Source organism: Epinephelus fuscoguttatus, linkage group LG13 (assembly GCF_011397635.1).
Source record: "Epinephelus fuscoguttatus linkage group LG13, E.fuscoguttatus.final_Chr_v1".
Taxonomy (NCBI): Eukaryota; Metazoa; Chordata; class Actinopteri; order Perciformes; family Serranidae; genus Epinephelus; species Epinephelus fuscoguttatus.
In genome coordinates this window covers 5,263,174-5,275,176 of record NC_064764.1, presented here as the reverse complement: position 1 = coordinate 5,275,176, position 12,003 = coordinate 5,263,174, and the positions used below count along the sequence as shown (strand labels likewise).

The window sequence follows — 12,003 nt, the reverse complement described above, 5'->3', positions numbered from 1 at the left end:
TAATGTTAGCTAAATGATGACTAATTAATAGATGCCAATATATCAAGTTAAGCTAGTTAACAAGAAAACTAATGTTATTGTTACCTATATTGAATCGTTTGCTAGCTAGTTTCATGCTAGGAATAAACCCACTCCTCCTTAATTTCTGCGCAGAACTTGTGCTCACTATTGCTTGCACATATTTTTTAATCTTTATTGCCACAATATAAAGAGCAGGGTCAGGGAGGAGACAGTGGACCAGACGCCAGCAAGGATGATCATGCTGGGTCTTCACAGGTGAGGAGAGATCATAACTGACTGAGAGAAAATATATTGGGCATAAAATTAACTTTGCGATTAATTTCCACAGCAATGTCACCACTACTATTCCTAATTCTATTTATAAATTTTCTACGCCCTTGGCATTTACCATCAATCTGTTGGAGACAGAAGAGCGTGGATGCTTGCAATTTGTTCACAACTTAAGCTTCATGCTGTCAATCGCTCAAACAAGTCATCGAATTAAAATGTTATACATGGCTCTGTAGGCTAATGTTAGCAGTAGAGGAGCGGTAACAAGAGCAGCAACTTTGCTACTGGACCTAATTAAAATTCAGGCATCATTTACCATTAAAGGGGCGAAAGTAATTATGTCAAAATTTGGTACTGTAAAGGACATATCAGCAATAACAAAGTAAAGTTAGCTAGCTAGCTGGTGAGCTACCGAGACATAGTACTAGCATTTATTTGTTATGCTTGTTAGAAAGAAAGGGACTGCAATGAGTTGACATGACATTAAACTACAATAGGCCTAATACGATGGTTATCACAATCTTTAAATCTTTATTAGCAAACACATTTGTGGGTCTTAGGCCAGATTTCCACTGGATGCACGTCCGTTGTGGAACGGCAGCGCTGGTTATCCGCTGCGTGCTCCGCCGTCCGTCAATACCCACCGGCTGCATTTGCTGTGCTGAGCGGTGCAGCTCCACCGGAAGACATCTCGGTGCACTGCCATGATTAATATCTCCTCGCCCATGGTGTCAGCGGGGTGTTGACTTCAGGCCTGCCTCTGCCCATTATGTAGTTTTCAAGGTGTAGTGCAGGGAAATATGATCCGCCGTGAACACTTTCTATTTTATTTTGAAAATTAACCGGATGTTTTATTTTGTTTCTGCGCATGACTTCCTGCCCCGCACGATCTGCTCTATGCTGAATTGCTGCATAGTGCTCCGGCGTCCGGCAAAAATAGAAGTCCTGCGTATCTGTTGTGGAGGGCTCCAGACTGCCGGAGCTGAGACGGAGCCGGAACGCAGCACAGCTGCAGCCGGTGGAAACACACACATTGACTAGAATTGAATCCTATCGGCTCCACTGCCGTGCCGGAGCGGAGACGCAACACGCATCTGGTGGAAATAGGCCGTTACTTGTGGCTCGTGCAGCCATTTTTGCCAGTGATTTCTCATAGCACTCGGCCTGGAGTGCACCTCTGAAAAAAAACTTCTATTTAAAGCCCCAACACTTTGCTCTTCCCCTCTGTGCCAACAAGAATCAGGACACAATATCCCTAGACATGAAGGTGCAAAACAGAGGGTTATGGGCTAAGTGGAAGGGGCAAGGGCTTTATTGGAATTGAGCCAAAATCTGTAGATATTAGATACATTTTACCTGCAATATGTAAGTACAATGCCTGTATGTGGGGTAAATCTTACCTTCAGCAGGGCTCAGCCCTCGGGCCGCTGAGATCATGGAGAGGGTGGGGCTGCCATGTACCGAGCGTAGGTAGTGCTCCATGTGAGGGCTGACGTAAGGATGCGGAGGGCTGAACGGTGACTCACCCGTCCCTGGCGCTGCGTGGGGTGACAGACGGATCAGGGAAATATCTGAGATGACTGGACTGCCCGTCAGTCCTGGAGGTCTGCGAAAAGAGAGTATGAATTAGACCAATATAAATAGGTGATACAGAGACAGATGGAAAAAGAGGAGATGGCAGGAGGATGGGGTGTTCAATGAGGATGTAAATTCGAAAGACAAAAAACAGATAGTAGAAGATAGAGAGAGTGGAGACCTCCTGTGTTCATTTGATTACTTGTATTGTGCTCAGTTATTATCGTGAGTGATCTTCATTGGTATGTTCATAGACAAGCCCTAACTTCTGTGATTCCACAAAAGTGTCTGCAGTCTCAATCCACTTACACCCTTTCCCCTCCCCAGTCCCACAGCTAATACATAATAATCCCCTTTTGTTCGCCTTCTCCTATTAAGCCCTAGAGCTATAGACAAGTCGAGACCAATTGCTTTCAACTGCGAGGCTACCAGGAAGTGTATCTGTTTGGGTGGGCAAAACTACAGGGTCTCTCACATCAGGTATTACATGGTGTATGATAAAAGAGTGCAACCGGATGCTCAAAACCTTCAGTAGGTGCCTATAGCCACCTTTGACAAGAAAAGTCAGAGGTTCTCCGACAGCCTGCCGGTCACATCAGGCTATACAGTAAACGTGTCATCTCTGACAGGTAATTGGTGGCTCTGCTCCCAGAAACACAGACAAGTAGGTGTTGTAATTCTCAATAGCTCAGGGGGGCTGAACTCTAGATAAAAATGTCTGCTGGCCGCTGGCAGTGGCACAACCCTTTGAAGGGGCACTAGTACTTATGTCGACCTAGTGTGCTTCTACTCTGATAAGAGACCAGCCGCTCTCTCAGTGTGTGGTAAGAACACCTGGTAGAAATTCAGCTCTCAGACTCTTAAGCGGGAGGAACGATGACTAACAGAGGAAAGGCTGAATGACTGAGTATGGTTATCTTGCTGTTTTAATAGTAACTAATAAATTGTCAGCCCACACTGCTGCATGGATTCAGAATCAAGTAGGCTTTTAGTTGGAAGTGCTCTCTGGTAGAGCAGACAGGTAGGTAACAGTGTCATACCTAGCTACAAAAAAGTGTGCCCAGAAAACAATGCCTAAATGATATTTCAAAATGATGTAAAATAAGCTAGAAAATGAATAAATGACAAATTTGCATAATGTCAAATTCAGATAGTAAACCCAGGACCCACTGGCTATTGTTTTTATATAAAACTGTATACATGTATACATGTATAAGAATAAGAATAAGTAGTAAGAAGAAGAAGAAGAAGTTATTCCTATTATATATCTTGTAAAAGATATACAATAAGAACGAATAAGAACGAATAAGAAAACATAAAGGCATAAAGAATGTTAGATTATATAGCATTGACGTGTATGATCACATGATCATAATACTGCACAAAAATGAATCATATAGATTTTTTATATATGATCATATATATATTTATATTGCTGACAAAGACATTATGTACATGTATCCAGCCCATAGTCCATTTATACATTTTGATATTACATATGTAAATATAAAAGTATTTATATTTATATGCATAAATATATGTATGTAAAAAAAATAATAAGAAACCATAGAGGGTTACAGAATGTTTGGTTATCTGTTGTTTTCATGAACTTGCGTGTTTAAATTAAATTATGTTAGTTTATAAATTGTTAACATATATGATCACAACATATAATACCATACAAAAATTAATCTCATAGATTTCTAATATATGCATATATATTAATATAAGCATACAGCATTTTTGTATATGGTGTTTACTTAAACTTGCATACATAAAGTAAATATATATATATATCATTAACATAAGTGGTCATAACATATAATACAGTGTAAAATTCATCATATAGATTATCATATATGTAAATATAAATGATAGACGTGTGTCAAAAATGAATAAGAAAAATATATAGGTATATAAGAATTTTTGTTAGCATGCTTTTTTCATAAATTTGCATTTATAAATTAAACATGAATTAAATTAACATATATATTGTATAAAAATTCATTATATAGATATTTTTAAAAGATGTACATACACACATTTTACAATGGGTATGTTATAAGCTTATATCTTCATATACCCAGGGGGATGTATGTATGCAATAATAATCACCTTAGGTAACATATATGGCCAAATCACTCTTGACATAGGAGCATATATGCCATATATTACATTTTCATACGGGAATCTCTCTTAAGAAAAAAGGAGGAAGACAAGAAAAGGGCGATGACTCACTGTAATCTGTCAGAGGAGTAGAGGAGGGCCTTACACAACAAGCCTGATTAACAGATGACTAAAATGTTAGGCATTGTGGCCTCTTTTCAAAATAAAATTCAGGTTAGAGGTTACTTTACTGTCAACATTTTTATTCAAAATGTTTATATTCTTCAGTCACTCTGCTCCCACGCTTACTTTGTGTTTTGAATTAAGAGAATGAAGGGACTTTATGCTGGCCCTGTTGGAATGTGTCAAAGATTAAACAGTACTTGCTCCGCTTCAATTTGCCTCATAATAAGGAGGGATTCTTTTGTAGAAAATATAACCACAGTGGCACTCGCACACATCAATACAATGCAATTAAAATAACAGAATAGCTGCCTTTATGAGCGCCTGAGAACTAAGGCTGTCAAAGCTGATGGTTAAGCAGCTCGATGCCTGTGGTGAACACATGAGTGTTTATATGTTTGGTTTTGATTCTTGGCAGCAACAACTGCATGCACAAGAAAAGGGTGTAAGACATGGTTAGTCTAAAATGTAATGAATGCCTGTATCACACTAGCTGATAACATGATTCAATAATGTTAATCATTTAAATATAGAGAGTGGTCTCTGACTTTTGGAAGGGCTGCATTACATCCAAGATTTGGTATCTATCTATGGTCTGAGCGCTAACCAAGACTAATACTGAAAATAGATGCCTTAAGGTCAGTAAATACTGTAGTGAAGGTAGTCATCATTTAGAAGAAGCTTAAATATTTCCCTTTGCATCTGAAAAGTGTGTTAAATCAGTTGGCTCTGATGAAATGAATGTAAGCGGTCCAGCTTGTAGTTACTGGCCGTGGCTATGAAAGGTGGGCCTGAAACCCAGCAAGCATGCTTGGCAGGATCCCCCCCCCATCCTCCCTTCAGAGTTTCCCTGCTCAGTCTCTTATTCACTGCCTCTGTGTGGACGCCAACCTGCACCCGGCCCGGCCCTGCCCAACTCAGGCCGAGCCAACCAACCCAGAGCCTCAGCCCTCGCTCCATTTCCAGTAAGCGCCTGCAGACTGCTGGCCTTGTCTGAGGGCCAACTTTCTGCCGTCAGGCCCAGTCTTCCCCTACAAACAACCATAAAGAGCCCTCTGTTCTGGGCGGGAGGGGAGCAGTGAGAAGAAACAGACGCTCCATACACAAAAACACGCTTCCCTCAGTCCGCCTCGGAGCAGCATACAGAGAGCTTGGCAGTGCCGCCTCAGATTAGTGTTGGGGTGCTTCACTGGAGGACTACCTGGGTAAGCTGGCACTGGTGCTGGCTCTCTTTCTTATCAGACTGGATGATTCAGAGCTCATCAAAGTAATCCCACACCGGGATTCCCAACATTTAGCTAAAGCCTAAAGCTATGATACTGTGTAGTCTAATAAGTGTCCTGAATGGATGCAGGGACCTGTTAAGCATATTCATTCTTTACCTCCATCTTTGGTTGATGATTAAGTAATGGATGGCAATGTGAACCACATTTAATTTAAATTTAATGAGTGCATGGTTTTCATATTCAGAGTGTATCTTTGCATCCAGGTGAGAATAGCCATACTGCAGCTATTCAGCTATTTACGCCCATCCCTACGACATGTTATACATGTGTCAAAGTAGGAAGTTGTTAGAATTAGGGCAAAGAGGCCATGGTTAGGGTAAGTACTCATCAATCTCTGATATAATCTGAGATTAAAGTGGTAAATTTTTAAGAAATAACTCACAAAAGTACTGCAAGAAAGTCAGGTAATGTATAGCGATACAGTCCACAAAAGGCCTAGGACATGGGTTAAACACAGGACTGTCACACAGTTGACTGGGGTTTGAGTCCTGTGTGAGACAAGGTTAACTTACTATGTTTAGACCTAGCTGACCTATTATATTATTAGTGACCTACAAAGGTGCAGAGCAATAGGATATTGCAGGGTAGGTGACAACAGTGGCCACAGACAGTACACAGAACAGCCATACAAACATATGGTGTGCCTGGTTATTTTCTTTGCATTCATTTCATTCTCAATCAAGAATGCAGAGTCAAGAATTGATTTACCTTGTTAATATGGACTTCAAAACTGTTTAGAAATGCAAAATAATGGAATTTTAAACATGCAATTACAAATGTGATTAATCGCAATTAACTACTGAAATTCACCAATTAATCGCGATAAAAGAAATTAATTGTTTGACAGCCCCAGGAAGGAACATGTAACCCAGTACAACGGTGTGGCACATTAATGTTTTGTTGTTTTTTTTTTATAGTGTTTGGACAGCAATGGAGCTCTGTGGCACAGAGGAATTAAGCCTTGGCTGTACAAGCAGTACCTGTTAGTATAGTCTCATGTTATTGGTTGACAATAAAATGATCACCTGCCTCACCCTTTAAGGCAAATTTAAACACAAAGATTGAGTCTCAAATTGTAAACTTCCATTAGTACACTAAAATATAGTACACTATGTACAGTATGTACTTCTTGCATGGTGCACTAATTTCAAAAGGATAATCAAATTGCACACTGCTGCCTTTGTCACTTACTGGAAGTGACGAAGGCCTTTTCTTCTTTGTCTTCTTTTTAAATGGTGAATTGCAAATGGATAGTGGAGCATTATCGCCAACATTTGACCGCTATCTCCACCCACACATAAACCAAACTTATGTCACAACGTCAGTGCTGATTAAAACGTGCCACCATAGCTAGGAGCAAGTTGGCTAGCTAGCACTCGCATTATTGTTTGCGGTACCATATCATTACAGACCAAACAAACATTAATGACAGTGTCTATTTGACAACAGTACTGGTACTTAATGCAAAACACATGTATAACTAACAGGCTCCTTGTTGTATCCGGCTGCAATGTCCAAAGCTGAGAAGACTGCTACATCAAAAAGATGGCGAATGTTGAGGGTGCATTTTATGCAGTGTAAACGCATTTAGTGCACTTGTGTACTCAAAATATGAAGTGTTTAGTACAGAAGTATGTGATTTTTCTTTTTTTTTTATTTCAGATACAGCAAAAGACAATGAAGCTATGAGCCAACCTACAACTGTTATGAACATTCTCAGTGTGCGTCATCTTTCTTTGCTGAAAGAAAAATATAATCAGAACATCAAGTGTGAACTTGCTTTGTGAATATATTTTCATATTCATTATAACCAACATGCAACATTTGACTTTAAACCTATATCCATCAACAATAGTTATTTGTTTCTTGGCTGATAGCAAATCAGCGTGTCGGCACACATCACTCCAGCTGCAGTAAATCACTCAGACGACCAGGAGTGTGCATGAGGTCTTGATAATAGGTGAAATTTACTGCTGTTGCCTGTCAGGAGGCTGCAAATAATAGCCCTGTCTGGCAGGTACCATTATTGAAGCCTTGTCGATCCACCCTTTTTCTGACAAGATGTTACTTGAAGTCTGCGTGTTTTCCAGAGGCTTCAGTCACAGAGGTTGAATGGGAAGCTCTTTGAGGGAGAGCCCTATCTCTTAATTAGTGGCTGCCATTTAAAGAAAGTTTCATCATACCTGAACACTATGGGTGGTTGTCCTATCGCAAACAGGCAAAGAAATTCGGCTGAAAATCTTAATTCTTTACTGCTGCTGAATAAAAGTCCCAGGAGTTTGTCCATGTCAGAATGATACTTAGTGAGGAGTATGGATAGATAGAGGGATAGGAAGCCTATGTGAGTCAGTAGATGACATGCTTTCAACTAAGTAATTGCTATTTGTCTCTGTGTACTGTACTGTGTGATTACATGCTCTCTGTTGTTCCATTGTTTAAACTCTGCTGTGAGAAAAAGTGATTTGGACATGGCACAGCTTGTTGAGCATATGACTAACCCTATGAGTAAGTACATACCAGAGTACATATACAGTGGAGTGTGGCCAATGGAAATGGGTATAAACACTTTTGCCTTCGGACAGGGACAAGTGACACTTCTTACAAGCTAGTTAAGACTAAGGGTATTTTTGCATCAATAAAATTAAGTCTAGTTTCATGATAGTGTGAATTCACAAAGTTTGAATGGGGCTTTCTGCAAATGATGACTTTGAAAATGATCCATCTTCACTGCCATAGGATGCTTCCCATGTAACCTGTTTTCAAGGTGAGGCAGTAAAGCCACACCAACTTCAAGTTCCCTTTCTGTCCATCCGCCTGCCTCCCTGCCCTCCTGGCTGACCAACAAGTAAGAATTTGCCTCTCTGGCATTTTCCCTACTGGCTCGGGGTGGGATGAATTATGATGTGACACACTCCCTTCTGTACTTCTGGGCAGCCAAGGCGATCAAGATAAATCACCATGCTGCCCCACAGGGGACATGCTAAGATCCTGCCTTAGTTGTTTTTGGGGCCCTGATCAGGATGCTGAGGACTTGGACACAACTCGATACTGTACTCCCTAAGAAGCAAGGACTGTGTACAAAGAAGGGGCCCAGAAGAGCTATGTCAGACGACGGGATAATATACTTAAATGAGACAGGATTATACAGAGGGTAATTATCCATTATTCGGCTCTGCTGCTGTCACATACCATTTAGTCTTTTTTGAGTGCGAGAAAATTACATCAAGACCATGTGATAAAGCGTGGAAATTTCAGGCTATTGATTTGCAACTTCCCAGTCTTTTGATTGACATGTCCCTTGTCTTTTCAGCAGCACATTCCTGGCTGTAACTCAGGGGAGCATCCAAATTCAAACATTGGCCGTGACGATGAGCTAAGGCTGGAGCCAACAAGAAACAACATAAGATAACAACACGTCTGTCAAAACCGCTGACAGCCAATCGTCTGACTCCAAAATCTGTCCCCCTCCCCCAAACTCCCACCCTCCACTCATTTCCCTGCCCTTCCCCTTTCCATGTTAACCAAACCAAAACAATGAAGGGAAAAAACAACATCAACCCGAATGGCTGATCTGTAAACCGTTTTTAATCAACACATTCCGCGCTGTGGGGCTGTGGGCCTTGAACAGGCTGATTGCCTGGTGAGTGGGACCACATCTGTTTGTGTACAGGGGTGGTGTAGGCCGCAGCTCTGCCACACAAAAACCTTGGGCATATTTCAACTTTTCAGTGCTGCAATTTGTCCCCCAACTGCTTCCCAAAAAGCATAAATACGGGCTGTGGAATGAGCGGGGGATCTGTTTTTCTCATCCGCTGCGTTGTCGTTGAGGTTCTGGGAACGGAAGGCTGGATTTCGGATGCTAATTACCTGGTCAAACATGCTGGCACAGTGGCTGGCTTTCCTGGCTTGTGGCTTTGCACAGAAGATGCCCGACTCCACAATATGCAGCAAACAGCACATAAGTGCGGTCTCTAAGTCCAACTTCTACTGTCATCCCACAAAAGGCTCTTCCTAACGTCTTCCAGAGACAGTTTGGATATGGAGTGTTTCTTCTCTCTAATGTCTGCTAAGTCTGTAAAAGGCAGTGAGACAACAGCCAGAAGGTTGCTGCTTTTAAAACCTGCTTATTGCAAATGTGCTGAAGGATGGCAAATGGAGAGATATTTTATGTACTGACATTTCAACCCTGACTTATGAAGATAATCATACAATGTCCATCCTGTTTTTTCTGTTTCATGAATCGTGGAGAAAGTATTTTGAAAACACAAAATGACTCCACTCTAAAGGATTTTGTTACAAATGACATTTGATTTTTGTCAGCCCTGTCAAATACCAATTACAAAATACTCAGAAGTAATTGAAATACATATTTCAGGTATAAGCAATGGAAATACTGCCCATCTCTCATTACGTGACTGATATCAGCCGATTAATCAACTATTGGCCTTTCCGTGTTCCAAATCGTCATTATATCGGCTCTTAAAAATTCACAATTGGTCGACCTCTTGTCAGTGGTACTCTTAAAACACAACTGATGCCAAACAAACACAATCTTTTTTATATTTCAGATTAATTAATTTGTATCAATATATACAGTATATTGATACAAAACATAAAAAGATAGTCCCGATGATGTGTAACAATGGTTGCACTTGGGCTCATAGCTACTGTCCAAATGGAGTGTGTGCACTGGCTTACTGAGTCACATTAATACCCCTGAAGTGTCAGACAGGGAGCAAAGCAGGTAATAAAGCAGTGAGTACTACAAGATCTGCAATGTGACAGCTGAGACATCGTGACCTGCAGCCCTCATTATGTTACATGCAAACAGTGATGAAGGGTGCTCCATATGGAGTTAGCACAATGCTTCAGACAGGAAGTACAACCCTGACACACGGCAACCAGCTGCTGACAAAAAGTGCCTTGCGCCGACACCCCGCTCCATTTCGCCAGGACGACATGCGGTAATTAGGTGAATTTGGCGCATGCTGGGGAAAAGACAGCTAGATCAAGGCCTTGATGAATTAGTGGGAGCACTCTGTCAGAGTCACATCACATTAATCAAAACAAAGCGGGTGCACAGCCACACTGTTTCCCCCTCCTTTCCCTCGCTTTGCAGGTGATGAATCGCTCTGCCTGCACTGTGTATCACCTGATCTTGCTGAATTTAAATGTAACGGCACAGTTCTCACAAAACCTCTATTGATCTTCCTCCTGGGTTCCCTTCCTGGATTGGAATATTTTAGATAAGCAGAAGAAGGCCTGGCAGTGTGAGGAAGGCCAGACTTTTATGGTAATGCCACATGAATAAAGTCAGAAAATAAATTAGTGTTTCTTTGTAGATCAGGTTAGGATACAAGTTTCAAATCCAAACACACATCTGAAGTGCCAACCTATTTATCCTAACCATTGTATTGTGAGTTCATGTTTTACAATGGAATGCTTTTCAGAATCAAAACATATAAATATGTGATTGAGTGAGATTTTGTCTTTGATAGCCAATAATAAGTCTTTTTCCCCACAAGGATTTTATTATTATATAAAAAAAAAATAAGTGCTGCCAGTTCTACTTAAGTGAAGCATCTATGTTCTTCTTCCAACATAGTATTTCACTGAGCTTTCTCTCAGCAGAGCTGATCTACTAAAGTCTGCTGTAAGTCCCACGCCATGAAATTTTAGGAGTGCTAATGTGGCTTGTCTCTCTTCATCTCTGTCTGTCTTGCTTTGTGTATCTAGTCTGGCTTTGATGTATGTGAACTTGGCTTTGGCAATAAAGCTCAGAAAGAGTTATTATTATGCTCTGGTGCTGACAAACAGGAAGGTATGGTAACATAACTCAGTAGTAACGAGAAAGAAAGCAATGAAAAGTGGAAAGTGAGCTTCACAAGTCACACTGAGCCACCTTTGCTTTTTAGACTTTATTTACATCTGTAAAAAATAGTCTCACCACATTTTAAGCGGAAGTTTTACGTAAAGATCTTTTTTTTTTTCATTTAATCACCATGTTGTGTTGCAACAAAGTGGTTGACCCCTGCTGCTGACAAGAGGATCTCATGACTTTGTCAGTATTATTTGGTAAAAAGCAATCTCAGAACAGTATGAATGATAAATACAATGTGTTCAGTTTACTACAGTTTACTCCAAAGTTTTAAATGTGGATGACTACTTTGACATGTGTTTGCTTACAACACCAATACCATTAAAGTGATACTGATGCCAATAGATTACTTCATCTGATATCTTTCATGTGAATAGGGGCATCCTGTTTAGAATGAGCAGACACCAGAGGCATGTAGCCATAATTTTTAATGTTTTGGTGGCATATCAGCATGCTGAACTGCCAACTCTGTCAAATACACTGCACTTTGCTTCATCACACCACAGATTGCACGGGTTGTAGCTGCTGCGGTAGTGGGGCTAATCACAAGTTGCTTTAAATTGAAGAATGCTTACACATGGTCATTTTTTTCTAGATCTGGGTACAAAAAGGATCAAATGCAGATATTGTTTGACTAGTCTCGCCACCAGACAATGAGAGATCTCCGCCTTCTGATAGTCTGGG

The 12,003-nt window shown here is 40.7% G+C and overlaps 1 protein-coding gene across 1 annotated transcript in view; it reads right to left on the bottom strand.

Annotated features, from left to right (window-relative positions):
* The window catches only part of gli2a (GLI family zinc finger 2a), a 110,741-nt gene that overhangs the window by 34,902 nt on the left and 63,836 nt on the right, over positions 1 to 12,003 (bottom strand). Inside the window, exon 4 of the mRNA XM_049594834.1 lies at positions 1,692 to 1,897. Coding sequence (XP_049450791.1) covers positions 1,692 to 1,897 — 206 coding nt within the window. The remainder of the gene's footprint in view (positions 1 to 1,691; positions 1,898 to 12,003) is intronic.